Genomic DNA, 27,552 nt, shown 5'->3' with positions numbered 1-27,552 from the left:
TTGGGAGACCCATCTGCTGTCTTCCCTGTACGTTTAATGCATCCAATAAATGAAGTTCCTGTTACAATCAACCCAATTTTCTCTACATCGACATCCTTGATTCTTCCTGCTATCTCTCTAACTGTCATCGAGCTCTTGCGTGAACTACCTGTTTGTTTTGGTTATCAAAATTATTTGTTTTGATATGAATAAAATAAAAATAGAGAGAAGTTTTAATCGATCTGCCAAAATTTTCTAGATTCTATTTAATGTATAGAAACTTACCAAGAACTTGGATAACAAGTGCGGTTGGAGTTTGAGTTGATGCCTGTGCCTGTGCCTGTGCCTGTGCCTGTGCCTGTGCCTGTGCCGGTGCTGTTGCCGGTGCTGGTGTTGGTGTTGATACTGGTGTTAGTGTTGCTACTGGTGTTGGTGTTGGTGCTGGTGCTGGTGCTGGTGTTGGTGTTGGTGTTGGTGTTGGTTTTTGATTTTGAGTTTGAGTTCGAGCTGGTGCTTGAATTGGTGTTGGTGTTGGTGTTGGTATTTGAGTTGGTGTTGGTGTTGGTGTTAGAGTTGGTGTTTGAGTTGGTGTTTGAGTTGGTGTTTGAATTGGTGTTTGAATTGGTGTTTGTGTTTGATTCTGTACTGGAGCTAAAACTGGAGCCGGCGTGGGAGTTTTAGTGGAGGTTGGAGTGATTTTTGTAGTTGGTGTTAAGATTTTCTGAAGATTTTCAGATGTCAATGTCAATGGCAATGACAAAGGGATTGATTTTGGACTTGATTTTGTCTTTGGAGTTGGACTTGACATTGGGGATGCTAATGCTTGTTGCTGTTTATGCTGTAGTTCTTTATCTTTAACATGTCCTTTTAGCTCTTCTTTCATTGCTACTGGCTGCTCGGGAAGTGCTTCTTCCCGGGTTGGCTCAAGAAAAGTGAGCCGAGTTCCCATTATCTCTATGACAGAGCCTTCCATGATTGGAACGTGCTCTCCTACAGTAAATACGATTTGGTCTATCAGGGCCGCATTGGGGGAGAGAATAGTGAGCTCGAAAAACCCTAGGGTAGGCTTGTGTTCAATTACTACATGCTCTCTTGACACAAGCTTGTTCTTTCTGCCTATCCGAACTGTCGCGTCATGACCTCTACCGATAGTAGTCCGGCAATGGCGAGAGCCATGAATTAATACTGGCTCTGCATCAGCTAGCGCGGCATGCCGCTTGAGTGCTATTCCAGGATCACGTTGCAATGATGCTTGTTGTGCTTCAAACAATGCGCATCGTCGTTTTTGTCGACTAGCATGGTCTTCTTTTTTTGTTGTAAGAAAAAAAAATTCAATAGAACCCGTCAAAAAAAACAGGTTTTTTGTTTTTTGTTGTTTTTTGTTTGTTTGTTAAACACTTGGCTTACTACTTTGTACACGATCCACGACCAAACACACCTGAATCAAGCATGTGTGTCATGGAACTAGTATGAATTAAATGGTAGTAATGAGACGTTGTAACTGGAAAAAATACTGTAATGTTTGTTAAATGAGTCAAATAATAAATACTAATAAAGTAATATAAGTAATATATATATATATATATGTGTGTGTGTGTGTATGTGTGTATGTGTGTATGTGTATGTATGTGTGTAAAGGCAAACGTACAAATTAGACACAAAAGTGAAAGAGAGGGGTGAAATAAAGCTTCCATTTTTTTAGGTAAATTTTTATTTTTATACATAATCTTATATTTGCTTGTCACTCAACGCAATCCATCATACTCGTCGTCTTCATCATCCTCCGTCGTCTGTGCCACGGGTGCAGGTGCAGGTGCAGGCACATGTGCTACAGGTTTGGGACCGGGTTGAACCCGCAATTCCGCAAAGTCTTCCTCCACTCCCCTGGTGTTATCTTTTTCCACCTCCTGCGGCTGCTGTGGTTGTGTTTGGGGTTGTTGTCTAGGGGGTGGCCGACTATACAACTCGGCGCGAACCTGGGCAGGAGACATGGGTTGTGGAGGGATGTGTCCACCAGAAGAAGAATGGCTACTTGCCCCATTGGTAGGACGCTGGGATTGGTTTGCAGCAGCGGGATTACCACGTACTGCAGAATGAGAAGGCGGACCATTTGTAGATCCATATAATTTTGAGCTAGTAACTGAAGAAGTGCCGCTCAGGCCACTCGACAGCACTTCTCCAGGTACTGTCAATGTACGTGCCAAACGTGCCACCTCGTTATCCAAGAAGTTTACATGCTGACGACGTACTGTTTGTTCCATCAACTCCTGGTCACCTTCCTCGTAGGCTTGCAACAAGGCCTGGCAGATTTCTGCCTCTTCACTCTGTGAAAATCCTGAATCGCTACGAGGATTTGACTTACATGTTAGAAACTCAACGTATTACCCACCAGCCTGTGTTTCTATTTAAATTCCAGGGCACTTTTTTTTTTACCTGCACATGATGTGAAACTGCTTTCCAGCCTCAACTTCATCACCAATTGCAAGAATCAGAATCAGAATACTAAGGTTGGCCTTGTGCAAATGTGAACGACTGACCATCTTCTGAAGAATAACCGACTGGCGCTGCAACATATCAATAGCCTTTTCATATCTAAATTATATCAAATTTACACACACGCACACACAATTATCAAAATTTATCCTTTTTGGAGATAAACCCAACTTACTTTTTGCTCTTGATAAGCAATGAAATAGCCTTTTTAAACACATCAATTGCAAACCTTCCGCGATCCTCCTGCTCGTACAATGTGCATGCAGCACTGTACATTTCAATGGCTGCATTGATATCTGTTGTTTCCATGGCTCTATAATTAAGTACCGAGTATTAGGATTATATGTATGTATGTATGTATGTATGTATATTTGTATTTATGATTTTCCCATCCAAAAGCGCTAACAAGTTTATCCCAGCAAAATTAATTTAAATTACCTTCCGGCCTTCTCAAGTTGCTCAGCAGCACGGTCAATACTACCTAAATATTCACCCACACACATATACACATATACACGTATTAAGCAAACCAATACTTGACACTTTGCTTTCAAATATAACTATTTTCTTTACCCTGGGTCATAAAGAGGTCACTAGCTTGTTGATATGCTTCAGCTGCTCTTTGAGGTTGACCTAGATTCTGAGTTAAGATGAGAGCTGCGCTCTCCATTGCCTTTCCAGCTAGATGATTGCTTTTTTTTTTAAAAAAAAGAAGTAATGTAGATGTATAAATAAAGAGTTAAACCTTGTTTTTTTTTAGCTTCGTGAGGCAACACCTACGCTCCGGCCTTAAAGAATGCTTCGGAGGTTTTGGCATAAGCTTGTACTGCTTGGTCATAAGACTTTGCAATTTTGAAAGATGTTGCTATGAATCAAATCTCTAATGAGCAACCAACTTCATTGTTCTAGAGCATCATCAAATGTAAAACGGTTTTATAATTTCTTGGTATATATATATATATAATATTGATGTACTATCGCCTTTTTTTTACCTGCGCGCTCGTAACATCCTGCTGCTACATCCCAATCAGGCTTACGAAAAAGACCTTTAGAAGAACTAAATGCATATAGAAGAGCAATACGATTATGAGACTAGAAGATACATTACTTAAAATATATAACTAATTAACGATAAACTTACGCCTTGTCACCTTCTTGCATGAACTTAACACCATCACGAATTCGTTGAGCTTCCATAGTGTAATAATAGAAATATATATATGAGCTACAAAGGTGAAACCCTACTAAATTAGCAAGTGTCAATTTCCAGGCAAAATAAAATAAAGATGGCCCGAGAATGACAACTCTATCACGTGTCCACTTTGTCGAGATTTGTAGTGTATTCAGTTGTGTTCGTTTCTGTAGCTTTCAATATATTAATATTTTATATGATTTAAAAAGACTGAGTATTAAGTCGATAACTCAAAAGATATAGTTTAAGCAATCATTAGAGAGAGATATGAAACTAGGGGAGTAATAAATAATTGAAATAACTAGTACTACAGGAAAAAAAAAGGTGCTTTCAGAGGTGCTTTCAGAGGCGATTCTGGGGGCGTTTTTCATTTAGACCCCTGTTTTGACCCTTTACATTTATGGAGAACAATGTACACTAACTCTCTTGCCAATTCACCTTTGAGTGATATATAATATATAAGATTCAACATTAAAGTAGCCCTTAAACACTGGGAAGATTTACGAAAAAAAATCACTAAATACGCCTTGTTTTTGCCATAGTGAAGAGTATATAAAAAAAAGTCAACTGCAGATAACAAAGAACTTTCAAATAAAAAGGATCAATTTGATCAAAACAGCTAATTAAATACCGAAATCCAGCTATACATCCAAATTATTTAAGCGAAGTTGCTTTTTAGGCTTAATCAATCTGATATATAATATTACGATCCATAATTTAAATGTTTTTTGACATTTTTTGCATAAGTAATGATCAAAATACTCCATTCTTTCACTCTGAAAAAACATTTACTAATAGAGATTTTGATATTTGCACCACATAATCATCCTTGGTCCCAAAGTTCTCTCATGGCATAAATCTAAAAACTAATCGACAAATTGTATTTGTTGTACTAAGTAAAGTTTTGTGTACAGTTAAATGATGCCTTTTAGTGCTTGTTTGACCAAAAATAGACAAATATTCATGGAGATATGAATAGGTTTAAAAATGACAATATCGATATTTCCACCATCAAACGATGTTTAAATGTCCAACAGTAAAAGAAGTATGCCCAAAAAATGGATGTCTATGAATGACAGGTTTTATAATCATTTAGTACAGAGCATTATCAAGAACAATAGTAGAGTTTGTTTAAGCATTATGTTAGACTTGCAATACATTTGGAAATACTGGCTATTTTTAAGGTATTATGTTATGCAGAAATCTTTGATTTCCTTTCCAATAATACAGTATCAAGATCTGAAAGTACTTGGTCCAAGCTTTTCGTTTTGTCCAATATACTCATGTCCAGAGCGTTAACTAATTCAAGTCGCTATTACATAATAGAATAAATGAGGAAATACACAATTCGTTTATACCAATATAGATTGACTTACTTGATCATCATCAGCAGCTAAACGGTTATTTGCATTCTTAATTTGAAAAGCATCTGCAATCATATCCAAAAGTCGACCTACACGATGAGTCTATAGTTTATACAAATTAGGTGCATTTGTATTACTTTATATTTTCTGTCTTATGTAAATATTTTATACCTTGTCAAAAAACATTGGACTATGTTCCTTTTTACTTTCTTGAGGAGGTTGGACAAAAATATAGATCCTCATATTTAAAGGGACCGAGGTATCACCCTTTGCCTTTGCTTTTATCTTCATTTTTTCTACCAAAAGGCTCCCCTTCTTTTGCACAGCTGGCTTATTGGACGTTGGCTTTGTAATAGAAGGTACAAATATTTTTCCAATTTGAGCTTGAGCTGCTGCCCGACGCTCTTCCTTTTTATGTTCGTTTGTGCCTAACCCGGCACATCCATGAGTTGAAGGATGACGGTGTCTAGGTGTGATAATATGGATATCATTTATAAAGCACATCTATTCAGCGGTGTGCTTGTATGTTCTCTACGAACCTTAAACAATATCCTTTATCGCATCCATCACAATGGACAGGACCTATTCTATGATCCATATCTTTGCAGCCTTTTACTGCACATGGATCTATACTAACTGAAGGTTTTACATAGCAGTGTACAAGGCAATTGGATTCTTTGTGAGCCTTCAACTATTTGTATCTATCAGTACGCTTCAACTATTTAAAACAGATCATTAAAAATGGTAGAACCATAAACTTGCCGCTTCTTCAGGGCGCGTATTTTCGGGTACCCTGACAAGACATTCGCAGCTAGAGCATTGTAATAGTTGCTTGTCTACTTTTTCCCATCCAGTACAAGAATGATCAAGAGGAAGTCGATGGTCATTGCTATTCATCAAATAAATACATTGGTTTAATATTTGTTACTCTCACCAAAATGCATGCTGACATAATGGACAAATGATTGGTAGGAAATCTAAGAATAAATGAGTATGTAGTAAAATGATAAAAAAAAACACATCAAAGTAACTCCTGACCTAATGCTTTACAATGCGCAAGTGTGCAATGCTGGCCAATGTTAGGGAGTTCCATTGTCAATTAAAAAAAAATATATAGAAAAGAGGGCTGCGGACAAACTAATGACTTATGGCCAAGTCAAGTAATAGCTTTACATCTTTCACTGCATTTATTAATTTATATATTTACTTTCAAAAAGGATCATTTTTCAAATTTTATATGTATTTATGCATATATAATGTCATCGAAGGTTGTTTTATTGACTTATTTTGATGGCCATCATATACTTCAATTCAAGCTACTATTCATTCTATTTTTCTTACAGCTGTAGATTTTATTATTATCATATTTATACATTATTAAATATTTTGGGACTATATAATGCATGGTAAACATATTTGCTTTTGTGTGTATGTGTGTTAGTCTGACTTATTCCCTTTCTTGCTAAAGGGAAATTGGTGTCTCACTTGTATACTTCTCGAAATGAATATACATTTCATCAATACTGTAGCATGAATATCATAAGAATTGCGGGGTTTTATAAAAAACGACGGGACAAGCCACACTCTACGTCAGGAGGGAATCGCGTTCTCGCTGTCCTCGAGCAAGGACGTGCTATCACTCTGCCTTTGGTTCAACGACAGCGGATCGACTTCTCTAGTATTGCAGAATGAAACTTACCACTGACCTTATTACCGAGTCTGTATCTCACATCAACGCCATCTCTGACCGAGAGCTGGTACTTAGAGGTAACATAAGCAATTTCTACCCTTACATCCAATGAATAATGCCCTTGGTCTTTAAAACAAAACTAAAACCAAAATTTATGCGACATTGTTTTTAGATTTGAAGATACCTGTCATTGAAAACTTGGGTGCGACCAAAGTAATAACCAATTTTATCAAGGAAGTACAGCATCTTTAACACTGTTTTTTTTTAGGACCTTAACGACACCATTGACTTTACCAATAATGATTTACGTTCTCTCGGCAACTTCCCTCGTCTATCACGATTACAGCATCTTTTGTTGGCAAATAACCGTATCAGCACTATTGAAGAGGGCATGCAAAACTCCCTTCCTAATCTGACCACCTTGGTTTTGACAAACAATGCCATTCAAGAACTCGGAGATCTCGAACCTCTTGCACCTTGCCGCAAGTTAACTTACCTCAGCCTTCTCGACAACCCCGTTACCAAGAAGCAATACTATAGACTTTATGTGATTCACAAAATTCCTAGTCTTCGTGTTCTTGATTTTGTCAAGATCAAGCAAGCAGTAAGTTTAATTGGATCTTTGTCTTTGGTGTACAATTATCAAGATATACCAAGGTTTTTTTTTATAGATAGAAAAGTAAACGGATAGATGGAGACCTAATTGTAGTTACTCTGTGTATTGGTAAATTAGGAGCGTAAGCAAGCAGAGGAGTTGTTTAAGGACCAGGACGGTAATGAGTCTAGCCTCAGCAAGTCTCTTGCAGACGCTAAAACAAAAACATTTGAACCTGGAGAGGGACTTGGCGAAACAAAGGCAAATGGACATGGTCTGTCAGCAGAAGAACAGCGCACAATTCGTGAGGCATTGAAGAAGGCAACCTCGCTGGATGAGATTTCACGACTAGAGCGCTTGCTTAAAGCAGGGCATGTTCCAGTAGAAAAGAAGCCTGTTAGTGCTGAAGAGGAAGAAGAGGAAGAAGAGTAAACCACATTCAATGCGTTTGCACTTACGGAGCGGATTTTTCTACTTTCTTTCTCCTCTTTTTTTTATTTTTCCTCTTTTTTATTTACTTGGTCGACATGACTTTGTTGCTGCTTTCTTTGAAGGCAAATCCCTACTCATACACTTACAAAACACGCCTTACACGCCCACACACACATATACTTGTACACTTTCTTGCGCCAAACTCACACGTAACACCTATGAAAAAAAATTATCTATGACTATGTGCATCTGGTCGATCAATTAAGAAAAAAAAATCTGGTACTCTTTTAATAATGTATTATCTGATTTTTCACTCTGTATTCGCTTGTATAAATTCAAATGAGGACAATATATTATTATATACAGACTGGTTGGTGTAAGTGAAGAGTTATAGATTGTATTACGGAATAAAAGGCGTACCTGGCTATATTGAGCTATAATTTTACATCCAATAAATCTCTGTTAATTATTTTATGTTTGGGCTTTTGGGATTTGCAAAATATTATCAATATCTTGATATGTTTATTCATTACAATTTTGATATCAAATATGTATTCAATAAAAACATAATACTTTAAAGGTGCCAGCTCTTACAAGAAGAATCCATGATAATATGTTTACATAAGAGCATAATATGTAATGCAGTGTTTTTACTTGAGATTGAGACAGTTCAATATACTATTTCACCATTTTTATATGGACTAGACCGTTCCACCATGAGGGGGAGTGGATTGACATAATCTGTATGATTTCTTGTATTTTATCAGTAAGACCTTTATAATTTGTATGTATGTAACAGCATGTCATCTAATATTGCTGATAGTTTGTATTAAGGAGGATTACTTGAACTTGACTAAACTCATTCAATATATTGCTTTATCGTCTTATTCACAAATCTTGTTCTCTTTATACATAAAGGAACTAATCAAGTAATACCATGTTTATCTTTAGAGTAACAAAAACAAACAAAAATAGCTCATTTGAACTTTGTGATTCTAGTGCATAGAAGAAAAAGAAAGAAAGGATCCAGATTTTCTCTTGAAGATTTAGACAAGGTATGTCATGTTCTTTATGACAAAATTCAGACGACCTTATTTTAATGCTGACTGTACCACCTATTCAAGCAGTGAATACTTAATCCAATATTTGACACTAGTATACGTCACTTACGTGTGCCTGTATGCCTTAAGCATGTATTTATGATCGGCTACTTCCGATCAATACGATTTTAAGCTTCATCTTAGCCGGTTTTAAGGAGAGGAATAAATTGTGTAAACAAGACTTAAAATAGGAGAAGTTCAAAATGAATCTTTTGAATATTGCGCGGATATATTTATTTGAGGTACAAGAGATCCATGAATTGAATTCAAAACTCAAGTGTTAATTCTGTAGATCTTTATTTTATCAAACTAAAACCAAAGCCTTTTGATAGAAAAGACGTTTTCTTTTTCTATGCATAGTAACGATACATTGGACGTCATTACACCTTTAAGCTAACCATACTGACTTCTGACAGCAAAAAGGTTCAAAAAATTGGAATCAATTGAAGCTTTTATTTATATATATATATAAATAAATCCGAGTGTAAAAAAAAAGACAAAGTTTTGTGCATCAGGGTGCTTGTACTTTTTTATTTTCAAGTGGCGTGTTGGCCAGTGTTACATTATTTTGCATGTATTCTATTTAGAAACAACGCCAGAAAATACTAGATCTAGAGTAAATAGTAAACAGGTTGTCTTATTTTTATGTGTTTATTTGATCAATATTGTTACTGATAGATGTGGTATATAGGCTCGGGTAAGGAGAACTTTCTTGGAACAAAATTTTTGGTCGATGCTTAAAGGTGTTTTATAAAGGGAGGAGAGAACCGGGACCAACCCACTATTTGGATGGTCCGTCAGCAATGGTTAGTCCATCACTAAAGTCAAGAATCATAATTCTCTTGTCTTGCCCCGCACTAGTGTACAGACAAGTTGGGTTAGAACTCTAGCTAATTTTTTTGCTTTTTTTTTTGTTTCTTGCTTTGTGGTTCACTAACCTTAGAATTCGTGATCGACTTATTAGCACATTAAAGATCCAGCTTGAATGGCCACTTTGAAAACTAAGTAGACACTGCCCAGTATTGCTGTCCCAAACACGCAATGTACAATCATAGCTTCCAGTCAGAATTTTATCCTAATTGGTAACAGGAGACCAAAGAGTAAATTTATATAGCTTTAATTTTTTTCCCGTTTTTACCGTTCCCATTCTACCACACAACTTACTCCCAAGCAATCTATAGAGCGGATGACATCTGTGTGGCCTTTCAACACCGACAAACATTCACCCGTCAGTCCATTCCATATTCGCACTTTGCCATCCTGACCACCGGTGTATATGCTTGTGCCATTGACCTTTATACATGCAAGTCCACGGTCGTGATCCATCGTGCGCAGACATTCGCCAGTCTCTAGATCCCATATTTTAAGTTTTCCGTCACCAGAGGCACTTGCAAGGGATGTGGAACCAAATGATGCGACTGCATTGACGGGTCCCGCGTGCATCAGAATTCGTTCTGTTTCTCCATCGCGCCAAATACGGATCGAGTGGTCTCTCGATGCGCTAACGCACAAGTCTCCCACAAAGCACACATCAAGTACTCCCTGGGAGTGCCCAGAAAGACGCTTCAGGGGAACCAGATCGGGAGACCAGATCCAACAAGAATTATCTGAGGAGCCAGTGATGAGGCCACGAATGGGATCATAACGCATACAAAGTACGCTCGCTTGATGAGCTGTATATGTGGCTTCAATTTTACGAGTAACAAGGTTCCATCGCATTACTTCGCAATCACGACCACCACTTAGTACATGGTCTGAGCCCATCCAAGCAAGACAATATATACTTTTTTGATGACCGTGTAGGTAGTGTGTTGTGGTTTGACCTTGCTGCCACCGTGAGCCGAGAATTTTGTGGGACTTGTAGAGATTGTAAAACGAGGGAACTGATGTTGTGCGAAAGAACTGCCGAGCAAATAATGCACTCCATAGTAGGTTTGACTGGCATATGAAGTTTAGTGAACGAGAGACAGTACTGATATTGCGAATGATTGTTGGAACATCAAGGTAGAGAAGGATGTGGATAATGACTTCGATGGGTAATCCATAAAATCGATCTATTGGTACCGCATGTTAAAAGTGTATTACATGTTTGGACGACGAAAAATACAATACTCTTTTGGGAAAAAGTTGGAATTATTGTGGTCGACTGGGATTTTCGGCGACTAGGCTGTACAAATTTTGGTAAAAGCTGATAAAAGCTTGTGCTCATATTCTTTTTTTTTGTAGTTCCATGAAGCAAATCGTGAGAGGACCGACGTCGACCGTTTGAAGGATTCAAACATATTGCTGTAGCTGAGCCGTCCTTTTTTGTTACGATAGCGTAATATATTGGCGATTGAAGCAGATCGCCTGTGTTTGGGCGTGAGGAAAGAGACGAGAAGAAGTTTAGAGATAGTGGCGAGGCGATCATGATTGTAACAAAGGAGGAGAAAAATAGACATCAGCCAAACTTTAGCTGGAGCTATTTATCTACTTTGTACAATGGCACATGCGTTCCCCGCATTTTTCAGAAGCGGAGAGATACAAAGTAGGAGTTTCTCATTCCAAGCTTTTCCCAACTGCCCCGCACTCCGAGATAGAAACCAAAGTAATTTAAGCGTGAACCAATCCCCACAATAATCACCAAAGACGATATATTTATATATATATATATATATATATAAAGCCAATAAAAGCTTCATTTATTGGCTATAGCCAACCTCTTTAATTGTAGCCACATCTCAGTAATCTCTGTTTAAATATATATATTTTTTAGTGGAACACATACTCATTACATATATTCCTTCATAAAGACAAACAGGGACTCAATCACAACAACCGCAAACCAGTGATTTGTAATATACTGTAGATTACTTGTTGACTATCAGAACTCTAAACTGGTGTATAGACCAATAATGATATTTATGGTGTACTGTAGAATCTATGTATATTCGAATCTTTCTAAAAGCTCGGTCTGGCTTAGCCAAAAGAAATCCGTTCATCTGACATCTACAACACCCTGGTCTCGTGTAGTTATTTATATTACCCACCCAAATGGAAATTATAGGCTTGTTAGGCTATTTGGTCAGCAAAATGTCTCTATCCCATAACAGACAATTGGGTCTGATAGCTTACAAAGATCAATTATTCGTGTTTAGACTTTAATGTTTCTAATCAATGATACAATATTATCATTCAAGAGACCTTTTGGTTTTCAAGCCTTGATTTGTATATTTTAGTCAACCCACAATAATAAGCTTTTTCATTCATTCTTTCTTTAAAGAAATGTATTCTTGTGTTTCAATTATCATTCAAATATTTGATATTGAGTCGACTATTTTCTTTAGAAGAATAAACTCGGTTGAAAATACCCTCGTAGTATACACAACATCTATCCAAATCTCTTTATTGTAATAATGAGACAAATGGCGCATGGTCTTGTATTAGACCCCAAAGCATTAAATAAAGTTGTACAGTTTCATGCTATTATTATGTCATCATTTTTAGGACCTTTTTGACTGTATACCTATTTTTAAATGAAAAACGACCGATACCTTTACATGGTTCAATTCACCTTTATCTTTTAGATTAAACAAAACAATGACCTATGTCTTTGGATGGGTTTAAATGAGTGTAGCTTTTATATTTGCTGGATATAAATGTCAATACACCTAATTCTGGAACTGAAATCATATAATAAAATGAAGAAGAGAAAAATGCATTCTTGGAAGGGTTCACAGGGCCCAGCACCAAATTCATACGACGAGAGATTAGTCATTTTTGAGAATCTATTTATTTATCTATTTTTGTTTGATAATGAATGACAGGCAATGATTACCGTTCGTATATGTCAACTCGGTCATGATGTATTGTATACTTTCACAGAATATTCACAAGCTGTTAATGTATTTATTACACACCAGTAAAACAAAGCAATTATCTGGCTTCTTTAAAAGATACACTTAGAGCTGAGGAGCTACTTAAAATTGAAACTTGAAAAATCCATAAATATTTATTTTGATTCATCTGTTTACATTTTTAAGAAAATAATGCCAGCATTTTACATCCCCTGAATAACCGGCAAAATTATGTTTGTATTTTTTTTAGAAGTTGTATTCCCGCAAAACAGAGCCTTTCTTTACCCAGAATAAAGAACAGCAATATTAGGGGAGATATTTGATGCGGTTAAAAACAAGATAAAAAAAATGATCATATATATAAACAATATTATTGGATCATTGGGGGTTTAAGAGATGATCAAAATATTCGATCTTTCAAAGCAATAATCAAAGTTTGAACGATTATATTTGGCCAGTTTTCATTCATTGGTAATGCATTGACGATTAGATAGGCAATGCATGACACTATGCAATATCATTTCTCTCTACTATTAAAATGTAGTACAATACGTCCATCGAAACAGACATTACGTTTTCTATTTATTTCTAAAAACAACACAAAAAAGGCCTCGATTTTTTATTTTTTTTTAAAAAAAAAAGCCGGGTATTGCAGCTTTGAATACGTCTTTAACCATTACAAAGTCTATTGTGAGCAAAGGGCCAGACCAGAATACATGTACATACATATTGATTGGCTGACATCATTTTATTCTTTATTTTCAGCCTTTTTCTTTAAAAAAAAACTTTCTACACCAAGTGTATAACAATGTTATGACTAGATATACGAGAGCCTTTAATGATATTGTAGTAAGAATATGTCGGTCTTACCAAAATTACAAGTTTTTTGAAATCATCCGTAGATTTTTTTTTCTTACAGCGATGTCCGTTGCACCCCCTGTATTATTGTCGAGTAGTATGATTACTATAATACTTGCGAATAAAGAAAGCACTATTCACTGAAAATGCGCTTTGGTACTATCGTAAAATAAACCAATTACTTATATCATATTATACACAACACAAATAGGGATTCCTACGCAGTAAGATGTATGGGTCTATATTATACTAGCTAGCCTTTTGGTGAGTAAATCACCTAGAACTCATAGTTCAGGGCTCAGCTTAGCCTTACAATAAATGTGTCAATTCAGAAATACAGCATTAGTAGTGTGACAAGGATCGTGACTTCTTAGGTCCCCTCCGCCCTCTCTTAATGTAAAGAAGACTTATATCAAAGAGCCTCAAGGTAACTCTTGTAAACAGCCCAAAAAAAAAGCAATGCTCAAGGTAAAATAATATATATAAATCTCTCGCTCATTAAGTTTTTGTTATCTCACCAACCAGTCCCTGAAAAGAACTCGCTCAGTACTGCATCGAAATCCCGGATTATATTCTCGGGCATCCAGCCCACAGGACAACCTCATTTAGGCAACTATCTCGGTGCACTTGATAACTGGGTGAAACTGCAACCAAGTAACGAGGATTCTGAATCAAAGACATATTACAGCATTGTCGATCTTCATGCCATTACGATGCCTCAGAATCCTGCTCAGTTGCGCGAGGGAAAACTTAACATGGCAATGACATTGCTTGCATGTGGAGTAGATCCTAAGCGTAGTATCCTATTTGAACAGAGCCGTGTGCGCGCTCACTCTGAACTTGCCTGGATATTCAATTGTATCACACCTGTTGGTTGGCTCGGACGTATGACTCAATGGAAGGTAATAACAATAATAATAATAAAAAGACTAATAATCTTTCCATTAAAAGCTAAGGTTATGTGGTGATATTATAGACCAAGATGGATTCATCCAAGTCAAAAGGATTGCATGCCCAAAACCTTGCAGATGAGTCACAGACTGTTGGATTGCGCATGGGATTGTTTGATTATCCTGTACTCCAGGCCGCCGACATTTTATTATACAAGTAAGCAAAACATGCTTATAATTTTTTTTTTAAAAAAATATGTTGAGCAAGACAAAATTGTGGTATTGATTTGTTTGTGTTGATAGGGCAACACATGTACCTATTGGTGAAGACCAGATTCAACATCTTGAACTGGCACGCGATATTGGCACTGCTTTTAACACTACATTCAAACCCACATTTCCTCTTCCTGAAGCCATTATTCGTAAGCTTTATTGTGAAATTTCTTTGGAAGGTTCAAATGGTTAACCCAAACATTAGCCCCAACCAAACGTGTTATGTCGTTGCGTGAACCAATGGCCAAGATGTCCAAATCTGATCCATCAGATTTATCGCGTATTAACCTTACTGACTCCCCAGAAGCTATTCAGTCAAAAGTTGGACGAGCAACCACAGATGGAGTTCGTGGAATATCATATGACCCAAAAGAAAGACCAGGTGTCTCAAACTTGCTAGGCATGTATGCAGCTATGCGTGGGTTGGAAATGGATGATGCAGTCAAGGCTTTTGAGAATGTGACCAGTACAAAGGAATTTAAAGAGGAAGTAGCGGCATCTATTGTAGAACGCCTAGCTCCCATCCAAAATGAGTTGAAGCATCTTCAACAAGATGTGGGCTACGTGCACCACATTTTGGGTGAAGGTGCACGCAAGGCTAATGAGGTAGCCAACCATAATATGGAAGAGGTTTATAAGGTTGTCGGATTACGTTAAAAGTAGAATGTATGGTAATTTTATTATTAATGAATTGTATGAATTAGAGGAGTTGGACATTGCAGCTCATACCATAATGATCTAAGAGAAAAAAAAGAGATTTTGATAAGTATAGTTGAGATATATGTGTGTTACAACGTACCTGATATCTGTGAAAAATGCATTTTAGCCTTTTGTTGCTTGGTTAAAGCTGTGTTATCTCGAACAGCGAATGGCTCGATAGTGACATTATGAATGGCGAGTTCTGTGGTGTTTCTACTTGCCCAGAGAATGCGATCTAAGCTTTGGAGGGTCATCCATTGGTCTGTGTGGGTCAGGGCGGTTTCTGCAGGAACTTCTGTGTGGTTTACTATGAGCTTATCTCCAAAAGTAACAGGATGGTGCCCAAAAGTTGTATATCCCATATCTTTCCAATCCACACGCCAGGTGTCATTCCACATAGTTTCGTGGAGAGAAGTGTCCCAGACACCTTTTCCACTGAGTATATCCATCATCTGAGTGTAAGCTTTTGAGCTTGCAGTTGGGGTAGACTGGTTGTGTGCGGATGCATCGACATTAAGATCACCAGTTAACAGTATAGGATCAGTGTCTTGTGCAGTAGTGGAATGTATGAAACGGTGCAATAATCCAAACTGAGAGTATCGCATTCGGGTATCTTCCTCATTAAATGCCCCCTGGACATCGTACGAGGCTTGGGTGTGGCTTGTATAAAGATGAATTCGACGAGTAGCATTAAGTTCTATCAACGCATGGAGTGCACCTTTACACGAAAGCCTATGAGACCCATAATTATCGTAAGCTTTTATTTACTTATTTATTTATTTAAAAACTCCCAATTTATTCTTACCAGTCGCTGTGAAGCCCACGCGGAAATTCAAGAACGTCTGACTGTTTAATGGGAAACCTTGAAAGTAACAATAAGCCGCCGTCTGCCGCTAATTCCCATGGGTAGTGGCGTGGCGAAGCAACATGATAATTGAACCCAAGGTATCTTGCTTCCCGAATAAGGCGATCAATACGCCGGTTTGCAAATGCGAATGCCTCCTGTATAGCTACTACGTCATACTCTGGAAGAATGTAACGAATTATATAATCCAGTCGTTCGTCCTTGTAGTCGTCCGCATTATTCTTTACACCAGGCGGGCGCATGAAGATATTCAATGTTAGGAATTGTGCAGTAGTGTTTGTTGATTTGTCAGGCAGACGAGTTGGAGGAAGGGATGCTGGTGACAGATATAGTGTGCTTGTGAGAAGGAATAGGAACAATGCCAGCCCTGAAACTAAAAGACAAACAAAGCAGCCAGAAATACGAACACCACATCCTCGTGATTTCCTAGCTTTGAGTGTACTATTATTCTCAGGTCCACTCTCAGAATCAATGGGACCGAATCTAGCCTGGTTGTCTCGATGAAAGAGGCTGCGAAGACGGTTGAAAAATGATGGTTTGTGTTGAAGTGTTGGTGCTAGAGTAGAGGTGGGACTCAAAAGACTTTCTTGGGAAGCATTATCTCCCAACAAGGGTGCCCCTTCTCTACTACTACTGGGGTAACTACTGGGGTAGTTGCTAGGGTAGTCATCATTAAATTCGTCTGAGGTGGCTAGTTCACTCATTTCATGAGCTTGGTAGTGCTGTACAGAGGCCATTTTTTTTCTTCTCGCCAAAATATGTACACAATAGATAGAGAAAAAAAAAGACGAACGCAGGATGAGGCTGGTGAATGCGAGTGGATTTATACGATGACCCTGAGCTCCGACCGGGTGATTATATTTATCCACAATAATAATATTTTTCAAAACACAAGGAACCCGCTATTTGATTTTATTTTTTTTATATATTGACATTAAAGATCGTTGCTTTCATCAATCCAGTCAAGCAGCTGAGGTGCGTAGTAAGTGGTAATAAGAGTAGCTCCTGCACGCAAGAAACCGGTCATGGACTCCATAACTGCAGCCTTGAGGTCAAACACTCCAGCCTTAGCAGCCTGGTAGAGCATGGAATACTCTCCCGACACCTGGTACACGGCAATAGGATGGTCCGAGGCAAGATCGGCCGCTTCCCGTACCATATCCAGATAGGGCATGCCTGGCTTCACCATGATGAAATCTGCACCTTCTTCCATGTCACGCTTGATTGCACGACGGGCAAGTTTGCGCGCATTAGGAGGTAATTGGTAACAACGACGGTCACCAAATGCCGGGGCAGAGTTTGCGGCGTCTCTGAACGGACCATAGAAAGAACCAGCAAACTTTGCTGAGTAAGACATAAGCATCACCTTGTGTGCCAGTCCAGCAGCAATCAACCCTTCTTTGATGGCTTTCACACGACCGTCCATCATATCTGATGGTGCCACACAGTGGGCCCCTGCCTCTGCATATGCTACAGCTACTGATGCCAGACGCTTAATAGACTGATCGTTGTTTAGGGTTCCATCCTCGCGAAGTACACCACAGTGTCCGTGGGATGTGTATTCACACAAACACACATCACAGGCTACAAACAACTCAGGGAAGCAACGACGGAGGAGTTTCACAGCAAGAATAGTAGGACCCTTAGGGTCATCAGCCTTGGAGCCTGTAGGGTCTTTTACACCTTCTTTCAACGGCACACCGAACACAATTACTGAGCGCAAGCCCTTTTTATACAATGGGGCAATCAGGGCTTCCAGGCGGTCTACACCAATTCGGTACTGTTCGGGCAACGAAGGAATGGGGTCTAATGCCTTGGGATCATCCGAAATGAACAAAGGATACATGAGCATGCTCTTTTTCAAGTGTCGATCGGCCTGCCATGAGCGAGTCAGAGGATGGTGGTATCCACCGTGAAGAACAGAACTGGGAGACGCCATTGAGAGGACAGAGAAAGATTCTCACACTAGCCAATCCATGGAAATGGCCTGATACGTGCCAGTGACTGCTTGGTTTACTTTGCGCTACAAGTATGAATACCGTGAGAGATGTAACAAGATAAATAAACACCAAAAAAAAAAAAAGATGAATTGAAAAATTTCTTAAAGAACCAGCTCTGGGAATAGTAATATGCTAAAGCTAACAAACCATCTTTTGGATACTATATGTAGTTAAGTCTACTAACTGTTTATTATACATATACCGTACACAAGCATATAGTTTTAGAAACAGTAATAAAATCTCAGGTATATTGTTTCGTTAAGATTAGTAATAAATCTATATTCAAACATCAAAAAATATTCGTGGCCGCAACTTTTTTGTTTTGTTCTTTAGATTCAATTCTATGCTAATAGTGATATATCTCTATTTATTAAAACTTCATTTTTATCAGAAAATAGATGGCACTTGGTAGAAAACGGGTAAAGAAGCCACCGAAGATCTCTAACTCCATATTATAATCTTTGCTGAGTTTATTTTTTTGAAACAATCAGTATGGACAGACTAAAAGCCCAAAAAAAGGGACAAAAAAAAAAGGATAAAACAACTTCATCCAGAACTTAGTCAATCAGCTTAATTTATGACTGTTTACACCAAATGTTTTCTGTAATGTAATCGCTGCAGATGCTCGTATTAATATCAGTATTAGTTAAAGGGATAATTAATTATATGATTATCTTCCTTTTAAAGGTTTAACTATATTAAGAGCTGACTGTATATTCTTCATTTTGGCTATAAATGCTTTTATTGACAAGCTATTATAACAAGACTTTACAATGTGAGCAATAGCATCAATAGAGTGAAAAGAATATGATTACCTAAACCTATTAAGAAAAAAGACTCCAGACAAAAAAAAAAGATATTTTGTAGGCCCTACTAAAAGTCCTCATTTATCTCACATGAGAAGCTAAATGGCAATGCAAGCTAAGAAATAATATGTAAGTACTTTGATTCAGAGCTGAAATAATCATCATGCTCGATAGACATTATGTGAAACTGATACCAAGTAGTGTGGTTCATTAATAATATTCCATACAAGATAAAAACAAAAACAAAGAAAAAACTGTAGTTGAAAGACTGCCTTTGGGCATTAATTGTCTTTCTCCTTTTCGCACTCTTCTTTAAAGCGATTGATTCTATATATCAATGGACAGAAAAAAGTCCCGAGACTTAAACTTACTATTAAGCTGAAAATCTTGAAATTGTTTCATTAACATCTTTGGCAAGTTATATTTAGAAATCAAAGATTTAATAAAGAGACCATACAAAAGTATTTTTTTAATAAAAACACCAGTGAAGAAAAGACACCATCCAACAGTGTAATTGCTTAAATGCTTTTTTTTGTTTAAATGTGATTGAAATTTGCATTTCTATTTCTATTTTTTTTTTGGCTTTATTTAATTTGCAAAATTCTCTAGATTAAAACAAATTACATGCAAACTGGAATGTAACTCTCGTAGATAATATTATGACAGTATACATTATTTTCACTTTTACCTATGAATTCTCAAAGTCCAATCTGTTCTGGAAGAAATAAGAAAGTGCCTACAAATAGCTGTGTTCTAATTAATTTATACTAACTTATGCCTTGTTTCACCACAAATAGAGCCACAGCAATGTGGCGCAAATTATATCCCAGATCAGGTTCTTCTTCTGGAACTGATTCTACAAACGCCTCCAAGGTTGGGATGTGGTTAACTCTTGTCGCGTCACAGTATTTCTTTCTACGTCACAATTCATACGGGAACAGAGTCCAATGAAATATGGCTACCAGAATATCCGTGTTTACTTTCCTTTTTTTTATATATATATAAAACATTCACATCTAATCTATAGCACATTCGACACAAAATGACCAATAAAGAATCTCCACAGTCTTCAACCTGGAATTCATCCCATAACCACATAAAATGTGTGTTGTCATTGCTTCTTCTTTTCTTTTTTAGCAGATACTGACCCGAAGCTCATGTTATTAGCTCCTGCTTTGAAAAAATCTACTCGTGACTGGAATGCCAAGTCCCAAATAACCCAACTTCCCCTTGTTAGTCGAGTCACCTTTAGTAACGAAGCTGCCAAAGAAGAAAGGCAATCAGATTACAATTTTTATTTATAAAATTGGTTATGCACACTATTTATACTTCTTTTGTTTTAGTTTAATTAATATTGATATTCAGCATGATATGTGGGTTGCGTTGATAGAAAAGGTATAGCCCCACATGTGCCTATTAGACTTGATACTAAAACATAAATAAATTAATAGGCTGCAAAAATAAAAAATAAAGATGATCCTACTCAATGGGAACCTATTGTCGATTTGTTGAGAGCCTTACGTGAAGGGATTTATGCATCTCAATGGAGTGAGGGTGACCTTGAATTTTCTGTTAAAGTATTTGAACAATCAACCATTTGTTGTATACAAGCCAACAACAGCGATGAGCTTCTCAAGAGTATGCGAGTTTTGGTAGATGAACTTTATCAAATTCCTAATGTGGGTCCTTTTTTTTTAAGAATAAAAGAAAATGTATATATATATATAATGAAAACAAGTTGCTCAAACCTTTAGTAAATTTCATTATTAAAATAAAGGTCGTTCCTAAAAATTACTACCGCGCTCTCTATTGTCTTTTCTTGGCTTTCCATGACCGAACCTCTGGACTAGATCGAATCAATGAAATATCAGCACACCTTCCAGAATCAAAATTTGTTAAGGCCGTCGTGTATTGTGTAATTGTCGCTGAAGATCCGATACAGTTCTTTGCACTATATAATGATTGTCCGGATAGATACTTCAAGCTACTTATGGATACCTACATGGACAAGATACGACTACTTTCCATTAATATTCTTAGCAAGGCATATATGAGAGTCCCGATCTCATTTGCGGCGCATTGCTTAGGCCTGTCGGATATCAAAAAAACAGTACCGACTATAGAGCGCCTTGTCAAACCAACCTGTATCGATCGAGTTGATTTGGACACCAGCACAATTTACTTCATTCGCAAGAAAGCTGACAAAAAATAAAAGCATGTGAATGTGGTCGAATCTACTGCTTAATCTACCTGAATTAGTTCCACTATCATATGAAATACGCATTGACAATTATGTAATTAGAGTATCAGTAATAGATATTTTAATTTACACTTGTTCCATAAATCATGCACTCATTCTCCGAAAAAAAAATTGACACACTTTTCAAATTCAGGCTGGCAAACTTAAGCTTTTTTTTTGCACAATTTCAAAGAATTTATAGGCACTCTTTTTCACTGAAAAACAACACACTATCATATGCACATAATAATTTAGACCTTTCAACCGGCTAGAAAAAATAATGAATTTTATAGGTATTATGTCTTGTGGCATATTTATTATTAGTCTCAATGAAAACATTGGGTATAAGATATGAAAATAAAAAAATGGGACTTAAGATACACATATATGAAAATATAAGGAAAATGGAGGTGGCTAAACAAGGCTTTTAAAAGCCAATAAAGTGTCAAGGAAGGCTAGAGAGGAGAATTGATTCAAGCGAGTTGAGAGAGCGAAAGAACGAAAGAGCAAGTGAGTGTGAGTGCGCGATAAAAGGAACGATAAAGAGAAGAACAAAAAGAAATATGTATACGGCAGCCGAAAGGAGCATGGAAGGGGTAGATACAAATCAACAGGTATTAAAGAGAGAGAGAGAGAGAGAGAGAGAGAGAGAGAGAAGAAAAAGAGCATGTTAATCGAAAGATTGTTAATGATCTTTTTCATTAGAAGTCGCGTATACGTTTGCACATATACGGGCTATAGCATGCTGTTCTTCCCAAAACGAATTGCGATCTGTTTCTGATTCATTGTCATACAATCTTATTCCACCCTCACCCAATTCACCACCAATACCAAAATCATCTGTGAAGCCTGGATCGTCTATCATTCCTCCGAATTGCAGTTGCTGGGGTAAGCACGCAGATTCTCCATATGTATCCTGCCCAGTGTTCGTGTACCAAGATGTGTCGTAACCACTATTTACACTCCTCATGCTGTAGGCAGGGTCACTGGGTTGATGGTGTGGGTACACGTGCGGCTTGTCGATGTAATAATACGACGACGAAGTAGGAGACGATATTGGTGTTTCGGGAGGGTCTTGAGTCCAGCTTTCAAAATCATTTAGATAAGAGAAATTAGGCTGTGGGATGTCATCCGATATTCGAAAGCCCTGAGTAGGAGATTCCACTGGAGTACTAGTTGGGGGTATTGAGTTGGAAGAAGGCAGAGGCACAAATCGAACGCTGTTGCTGCTCAGTTGACGACAGCGGTAAGGAATACTATTGACACTACCAACACTGCTACTTTCATCACTTTTGCTCGCAATACTTGGGATTCTGGTAACTCTGGTTGGACTGGCTGGGCTAATTGGGCTAATTGAACTGCCATTAGGTACACGTGTGCCACGTTCCTGGAGCTTTAGCTGAGCCATGGAAAACTCTTGGGCCGAAAGCTGTATTTGGACCTGAGTGGCTTGATCACGCTTCAACTTGATCTTGTATGCTCGCATGTTCTTCTCCGCCGCCCCAATTAGGCCTTCCACAACATCATTGATCCTTTTATAATTAAACTCTGCAACCTGGCGGGCTTGGATCTGTGTCTGCAGCTGGGCCTTTACGTTTCGAGCGTCGCTTCCAGTAGAGTGAACAATAAACCAGAGTGTTTCATTCTCACTATGGATATATCCAGTGATAGTTTCCTTGAGAGACTTGAGCTGGAATCGTAAATCCATACACGGCTTTTGAAGCTGAATAACATTAGGGTTTTGTTGAATCGCATTGGTCAGTGCACGGAAACCAGATATCGTGGTCTATTAAAAATATGAGATGAGTTTATTGAAGTTTTTTTTTTAAAAAAAAAACTGTTGGTATCACAAGTGTACCTTTGTATTGTCATTTGCAATATGACTCAGAGTGTGATTTGCTTCCAGTACATTGGAAAGGGCTATTGTACCAGCATCTCCCCATCCAAGCCCGGTGACATCAAGTCGCTCCATGGTTGTGTTCCGTTTCAACCCTTCAAGACCCTCCATGATTGCCAAGGCCAGACTGGTTTTTACACCACTATTCTCCTCCGTCATTTTGATATTCAGTTCTTTCATCACCGTGTTGCGCTCAAAGAATAAGGACATCATGCGAATTGTGTCAGCAGATATGGTTGAATTGACAACAGAAATATCAGAGATGTCAAGGAAAACCAAGGTCGGGTTGTAACGCATACAATCCATAAGCTCGCGCAGTGTGTTGTCTTCCCACTTAGTCCTGGCTAACGAGAGCGAGAAAGGACCCTCGCCATGCATAAGGGTGTGGAATAGCTTTGGCAAGTACATGACCTCCTTCATAATAGGATTGTTGCCGATACTGAGATGCATGCGTTGGTTTCTGCTTTGGCTGATGGCAGTCAGTATGTTGTAGGCATGCTGACCATGCAGAGCACAATCATCCAGATGAAGTGCTTGGATTGAAGAAAATGAAGGTGTGTGTATCCATTGGATCAACATGCCAATGTTAGCGTCATTCAACCTATTGCCCCCGATATCCAATTCTCGAAGTTTGCAGGCATCAAACATATTGCTCTTGAGTTGGAGATTGCATTTTCTGATACGCAGGATGAGAAGTCTATTGAAACATTTTAGGATAGATTCAAGCATTACGGGGTGAAGTGTTATATTGTTGGATGAGATGTCAAGTGACTGAAGATGGCTGGGGTTTGTGGTTATTAAAGTCTTGATGAGTATCTCAACATCCTTTTGGCTCAGTCCAGTCGAATGCACATCGAGTTCACGAATTGATTTCTTATTGCTACGAATACCAGCCACGAGGGTGTGGACATCCTCTGGTGACATTTTGTTTTCTCCAATGCATATCTGGTTCAATCCAATCTGCCCACTGCACATAGCAATTCCGATAACAGATAGTGATGATGTCGACGACTGTGTCAAGCCGATTCCGCAGTCTGTCAGACTGAGTTTGCGCAAAGTTTTTGTGGTGGCTATGATAGAAAACAATTCACTTGATAGCATGTTGTTAATATCTGGCATATCGTAAGGTATATTGGCCCAGCCGTCTTCCTTCTTCAAGGCCCATTGCTCGAGCAGATGCAAGGGTTGATGAGATAGATCAATTTCTCGGAAAAAAGTCTGGAAATTTTGTTTGGTTAAATGATATTGGGTATATAAAGCTTTAGAATTTGCTTACACAGTGTCTCAAGGCACGAAATACTGCCAAAAGTTCATACTTTTCGTAAATCTGCGGAGACTCTTTGACTTCGTTTGGAGGAAGGAGCAGGAAACGCTTGGATCCAAGAGGACCATCGATTTCAAACTCAAAGCGGGCCTTGTTTAGATGAAGAGCGGCACAGTAAGCCTGAAGAATGATTTCGAAACGAAGTGAATTTTCGTCCTCTTGATGATTGTTCATCGTTTGAATTGAGATCTTTGTCTTTACAAAAGCAACATCTTTGATATCTGGCGAAGACTGTATGGTGTAGGTCAAGTGCCGCTCATTGGGAAGAATACTGTGTATCGCCTGACGAAGTTTTTGCACAATGGTTTCTGCAAAAGTTGATACGAACACAAGTTGGCGAGAAGACTTGTCTGTCTGGCGGAGCAAAAGCTTAACAGTGTCACCGTTTCCATCGTAATGGATCTTTTGGATAGCCAATAGACCATGTCGATCCCGATCCACGGACTGGATATACTTTTCATCCGTGTATCCAGTCGGAAGTACATACATGCTAAATTTTCCGATGGCTAACAGGACAACCATAAAGATTTCCTTTACACCATTTGCAGTGTTGTCCTTGGACAGTTTGAGATGCTTCTCCTTGAATATAACCTTGTGAACTGTCATTTTCTCTGCGTTGTCGATCATATCTTTGTGTTTCAAGACTCGGTCGATAACTCCAAAACGCTCTGTTGGGGTTACTGTTTCCATGATGTGATGATGAATATGAACTGTTTTGGTAATTGTATTGATCCACTGATCGGCTTCCTTGGGACTATCTGCTGTGAAAGTAAAATGGAGGCTCTGGCGAGTGGTAGGGTCCAAGTGCTCTACACGGAATGAGTTACGGTTAGAAACGACTGGATGAGTGGCGTAGACATTCTCCAATTTTAGTAAGATTTGATCTTTTTCGAAAGTTTGTTTGGTCTTTTTGGACATATTTGTATCAAAGAAATCAACTTCTGCTCGAGCCTTTTGTTGGGACTTGTATCGCAAAATGTAATTGTTGGTCAAGACGAAATACTCTCGCTTTGTCTTTGAGAGAATTCCTTTGTCGGGCTTGTAGGTCACTTCCCCTGCGTAAAGTACTTTGAAGGTTGCTGCGACACCATTGTTATTTTGTTCCAAAAAAGCTTGATCTGCATCAGAGAGTGGAAAAGTTGGGATGTTTTTGGGTAAGACAGGGAGAGGAGAGGCTGGTGGAGGTATTTTTGAATGGATATTGTCGGCGTCTGGTGTTGATACTGTGGATCTCACATCTTTAGGATGATAAAGATAAGCATTTCCAGACTGGGATGGAGCGGATGTAGAGGCTCTGAGATTAGGAGACTCTATGTCGAATGACCGATAGTGCTCATTAGCTCGATTGGCAACAAGTGTGGAGTTATTGGAGATACTGTGTGGATAATGGATTGAATCTGGTTTGAGGTAGAGTGGTGAATGGAGAGAGCTGTATGGTGTAGCTCCTTGGTTTTGAGTTCCCATGGTATAAGAATTATTTGGCTGTAGTGCCTGAGAAAACGATTGAGAGGCAGGATTACAAGGAAAAGGGTAACTAATCGGTCGACTGGGTGTATTGTATTGTATTATAGGTTGATTGCTTGAAGGTGATCGGCTGGCGGTCAAATAAAGTGGAGTATTTATACCACTACTTGTCGCACTGTTCTCTCGACTGCGTGGCATGGCGACCAAATATATAAATGTATATAAATGTATGTATATAAATTACTGTTACTAGAGAATAAAAGGAGCGATCCTAGAGCTGATTATCCTTCCGCGTAAGAAGAAATAGAAAAATCGGAATCTGCTGTACTGTACTCAAGACCAAATATTCGTTTTTCTGACTGGGTTGATAAGACAACGTGTGAGTAGGTCTAGTATTAATTCGTCTGGCCTCAACGACATAAATTCTGCTAAACACAAGCCAAAGAGTAACGTTCGTAATCTATCCAATCAAAATAGCATATATAACCGCATGGCAAAATGCCCTTGGTTGCTTAACATGAACATGGATCGTCTTGATTTAAGCTCCCGCTCTGGTGACAGTTAGCCATTATACACGTGTCACACAGTATGCATCACAGCTGTAGCAGCATGTCTTCATTTACAACATCACTCCAACTATTCATACAATATGCTATCAAATTATATAAATGAAGCCAATAAAAGCAGGTACAAAAGAAAGCAGTTAAGATAAAACATTCTAGAAGATGGCAGAATGGGTATCACACCGCAACGCATCACACCACACCACAGCATAATACACTCTTAGTTAGAGATTCAATCAATTATTTTTCCTTCTTATTTTTCTGTATAAAGCTATCCTATTGTTAATAGTCCACTGAATTTTTTGGCTCGAGATTGAGTACAATAGATCATTGAGATTCTCAATATTCTAGCTAACGAGATAATTGTCCCTATGCGTATGCTGTAAAAGAAGAGTTGTATAAAATAAACCAGTGTATTAATTGCCGGTTGTGTACTACAAACCAGAAATAAAAGCTTATATTTGCTCCTCTTATAGTAAGCAGGTACTTTGGATAACAATAAATTCCGTGTGATAATAGACATAAAGACACAATCTAGTTATTCTAAAGTTCATTGGCATAGACTATGCTAGTACCACAAGATTGTTCAAGCTACAGATACTTACATCTATAAACTTTCCGTTGCTACTCTTTTTTTTTAAAAAAAAAAAAAAGATGTATATGTAAATTGATCTCAATATTGTAGGACAAGAAGCATCGTGCACTAATTGCCAGACGTTCTTTTGGTTCAAGAGTGGTGTCCTAGCAATTGATCTGGTGAGACAATTACATACAAATAGTAAACTACAACTAAATGAATATGTTCCGTTTGTTTTCTTTTCTCTCTTTTTTTATTATAGTCATTACTATTGAAAGACGCTGGAAATAATAAGCTATTTATTGTAGGCAATTCAACTGTAATAAGATGAGTGCTGTAAATCACGATCCCATCGGAAGTTCCGGGACAAGAATGAAAGAGTCCTTTTAGTATTTTATTGTTATTTTGACACGGTA

General features: G+C 38.0%; 9 protein-coding genes across 9 annotated transcripts; 3 read left to right on the top strand and 6 right to left on the bottom strand.

Moving 5' to 3' along the window:
* Positions 1-1,542: 1,542 nt before the first annotated feature.
* PHYBLDRAFT_182634 (hypothetical protein) lies at positions 1,543-3,669 on the bottom strand (the record flags this gene model as incomplete). The annotated part of the gene is made up of 8 exons (XM_018438651.1): positions 1,543-2,322; positions 2,413-2,571; positions 2,648-2,785; positions 2,911-2,953; positions 3,046-3,164; positions 3,253-3,337; positions 3,465-3,529; positions 3,614-3,669. 8 exons carry the CDS (start codon positions 3,667-3,669, stop codon positions 1,725-1,727), a joined length of 1,263 nt encoding a protein of 420 aa, XP_018287863.1. The 3' UTR covers positions 1,543-1,724.
* A 1,135-nt stretch (positions 3,670-4,804) lies between these two features.
* Positions 4,805-6,126, bottom strand: PHYBLDRAFT_79842 (hypothetical protein). Its single transcript, XM_018443511.1, has 7 exons — positions 6,067-6,126; positions 5,963-6,005; positions 5,791-5,917; positions 5,568-5,719; positions 5,200-5,494; positions 5,041-5,130; positions 4,805-4,976 (listed from the first exon to the last, which is right to left on the bottom strand). Exons 1-7 carry the CDS (start codon positions 6,119-6,121, stop codon positions 4,857-4,859), a joined length of 882 nt encoding a protein of 293 aa, XP_018287862.1. The 5' UTR covers positions 6,122-6,126; the 3' UTR covers positions 4,805-4,856.
* Positions 6,127-6,716: 590 nt separating this feature from the next.
* PHYBLDRAFT_149003 (hypothetical protein) lies at positions 6,717-7,745 on the top strand (the record flags this gene model as incomplete). The annotated part of the gene is made up of 4 exons (XM_018432201.1): positions 6,717-6,795; positions 6,891-6,931; positions 6,987-7,322; positions 7,452-7,745. The coding sequence occupies 4 exons, from the start codon at positions 6,717-6,719 to the stop codon at positions 7,743-7,745; spliced, it is 750 nt and encodes a 249-aa protein (XP_018287861.1).
* Positions 7,746-9,626: 1,881 nt separating this feature from the next.
* PHYBLDRAFT_156056 (hypothetical protein) lies at positions 9,627-10,564 on the bottom strand (the record flags this gene model as incomplete). Its single annotated transcript, XM_018433460.1, has 3 exons — positions 9,627-9,702; positions 9,784-9,920; positions 10,010-10,564. 3 exons carry the CDS (start codon positions 10,562-10,564, stop codon positions 9,627-9,629), a joined length of 768 nt encoding a protein of 255 aa, XP_018287860.1.
* A 2,930-nt stretch (positions 10,565-13,494) lies between these two features.
* On the top strand, positions 13,495-15,359 carry PHYBLDRAFT_171837 (hypothetical protein; the record flags this gene model as incomplete). The annotated part of the gene is made up of 6 exons (XM_018436677.1): positions 13,495-13,530; positions 13,751-13,763; positions 14,065-14,441; positions 14,516-14,646; positions 14,733-14,851; positions 14,908-15,359. 6 exons carry the CDS (start codon positions 13,495-13,497, stop codon positions 15,357-15,359), a joined length of 1,128 nt encoding a protein of 375 aa, XP_018287859.1.
* Positions 15,354-17,043, bottom strand: PHYBLDRAFT_182632 (hypothetical protein). Its single transcript, XM_018438650.1, has 3 exons — positions 16,207-17,043; positions 15,502-16,133; positions 15,354-15,440 (listed from the first exon to the last, which is right to left on the bottom strand). The coding sequence occupies exons 1-3, from the start codon at positions 17,001-17,003 to the stop codon at positions 15,403-15,405; spliced, it is 1,467 nt and encodes a 488-aa protein (XP_018287858.1). The 5' UTR covers positions 17,004-17,043; the 3' UTR covers positions 15,354-15,402.
* Positions 17,044-17,066: 23 nt separating this feature from the next.
* PHYBLDRAFT_33754 (hypothetical protein) lies at positions 17,067-18,307 on the bottom strand. The gene has a single exon (XM_018440019.1). It carries the CDS (start codon positions 18,203-18,205, stop codon positions 17,201-17,203), a length of 1,005 nt encoding a protein of 334 aa, XP_018287857.1. The 5' UTR covers positions 18,206-18,307; the 3' UTR covers positions 17,067-17,200.
* A 2,118-nt stretch (positions 18,308-20,425) lies between these two features.
* On the top strand, positions 20,426-21,314 carry PHYBLDRAFT_159686 (hypothetical protein). Its single transcript, XM_018434040.1, has 3 exons — positions 20,426-20,467; positions 20,524-20,751; positions 20,850-21,314. The coding sequence occupies exons 1-3, from the start codon at positions 20,444-20,446 to the stop codon at positions 21,282-21,284; spliced, it is 687 nt and encodes a 228-aa protein (XP_018287856.1). The 5' UTR covers positions 20,426-20,443; the 3' UTR covers positions 21,285-21,314.
* A 682-nt stretch (positions 21,315-21,996) lies between these two features.
* On the bottom strand, positions 21,997-26,194 carry PHYBLDRAFT_148997 (hypothetical protein; the record flags this gene model as incomplete). The annotated part of the gene is made up of 3 exons (XM_018432200.1): positions 21,997-23,097; positions 23,170-24,426; positions 24,485-26,194. 3 exons carry the CDS (start codon positions 26,192-26,194, stop codon positions 21,997-21,999), a joined length of 4,068 nt encoding a protein of 1,355 aa, XP_018287855.1.
* Between the last annotated feature and the right edge of the window lie 1,358 nt (positions 26,195-27,552).

This window comes from Phycomyces blakesleeanus (genome assembly GCF_001638985.1).
Source record: "Phycomyces blakesleeanus NRRL 1555(-) unplaced genomic scaffold PHYBLscaffold_20, whole genome shotgun sequence".
Lineage (NCBI taxonomy): Eukaryota > Fungi > Mucoromycota > Mucoromycetes > Mucorales > Phycomycetaceae > Phycomyces > Phycomyces blakesleeanus.
This window is presented reverse-complemented; position numbering and strand designations above follow the sequence as displayed.

Coding starts and splice junctions, on each gene's coding strand:
- PHYBLDRAFT_79842 (XM_018443511.1), bottom strand. CDS start 6,121: ATGGAACTCCCTAACATTGGCCAGCATTGCACACTTGCGCATTGTAAA. Junction 6,006..6,066: donor TGCGCATTGTAAAGCATTAG/GTCAGGAGTTAC, acceptor ATTTATTCTTAG/ATTTCCTACCAATCATTTGT. Junction 5,720..5,790: donor ATACGCGCCCTGAAGAAGCG/GCAAGTTTATGG, acceptor AGATACAAATAG/TTGAAGGCTCACAAAGAATC.
- PHYBLDRAFT_182632 (XM_018438650.1), bottom strand. CDS start 17,003: ATGGCCTCTGTACAGCACTACCAAGCTCATGAAATGAGTGAACTAGCC. Junction 16,134..16,206: donor CGTGGGCTTCACAGCGACTG/GTAAGAATAAAT, acceptor TGGGTCTCATAG/GCTTTCGTGTAAAGGTGCAC. Junction 15,441..15,501: donor GCATTTTTCACAGATATCAG/GTACGTTGTAAC, acceptor TTTTTCTCTTAG/ATCATTATGGTATGAGCTGC.
- PHYBLDRAFT_33754 (XM_018440019.1), bottom strand. CDS start 18,205: ATGGCGTCTCCCAGTTCTGTTCTTCACGGTGGATACCACCATCCTCTG.
- PHYBLDRAFT_159686 (XM_018434040.1), top strand. CDS start 20,444: ATGTGGGTTGCGTTGATAGAAAAG. Junction 20,468..20,523: donor GGGTTGCGTTGATAGAAAAG/GTATAGCCCCAC, acceptor ATAAATTAATAG/GCTGCAAAAATAAAAAATAA. Junction 20,752..20,849: donor AACTTTATCAAATTCCTAAT/GTGGGTCCTTTT, acceptor ATTAAAATAAAG/GTCGTTCCTAAAAATTACTA.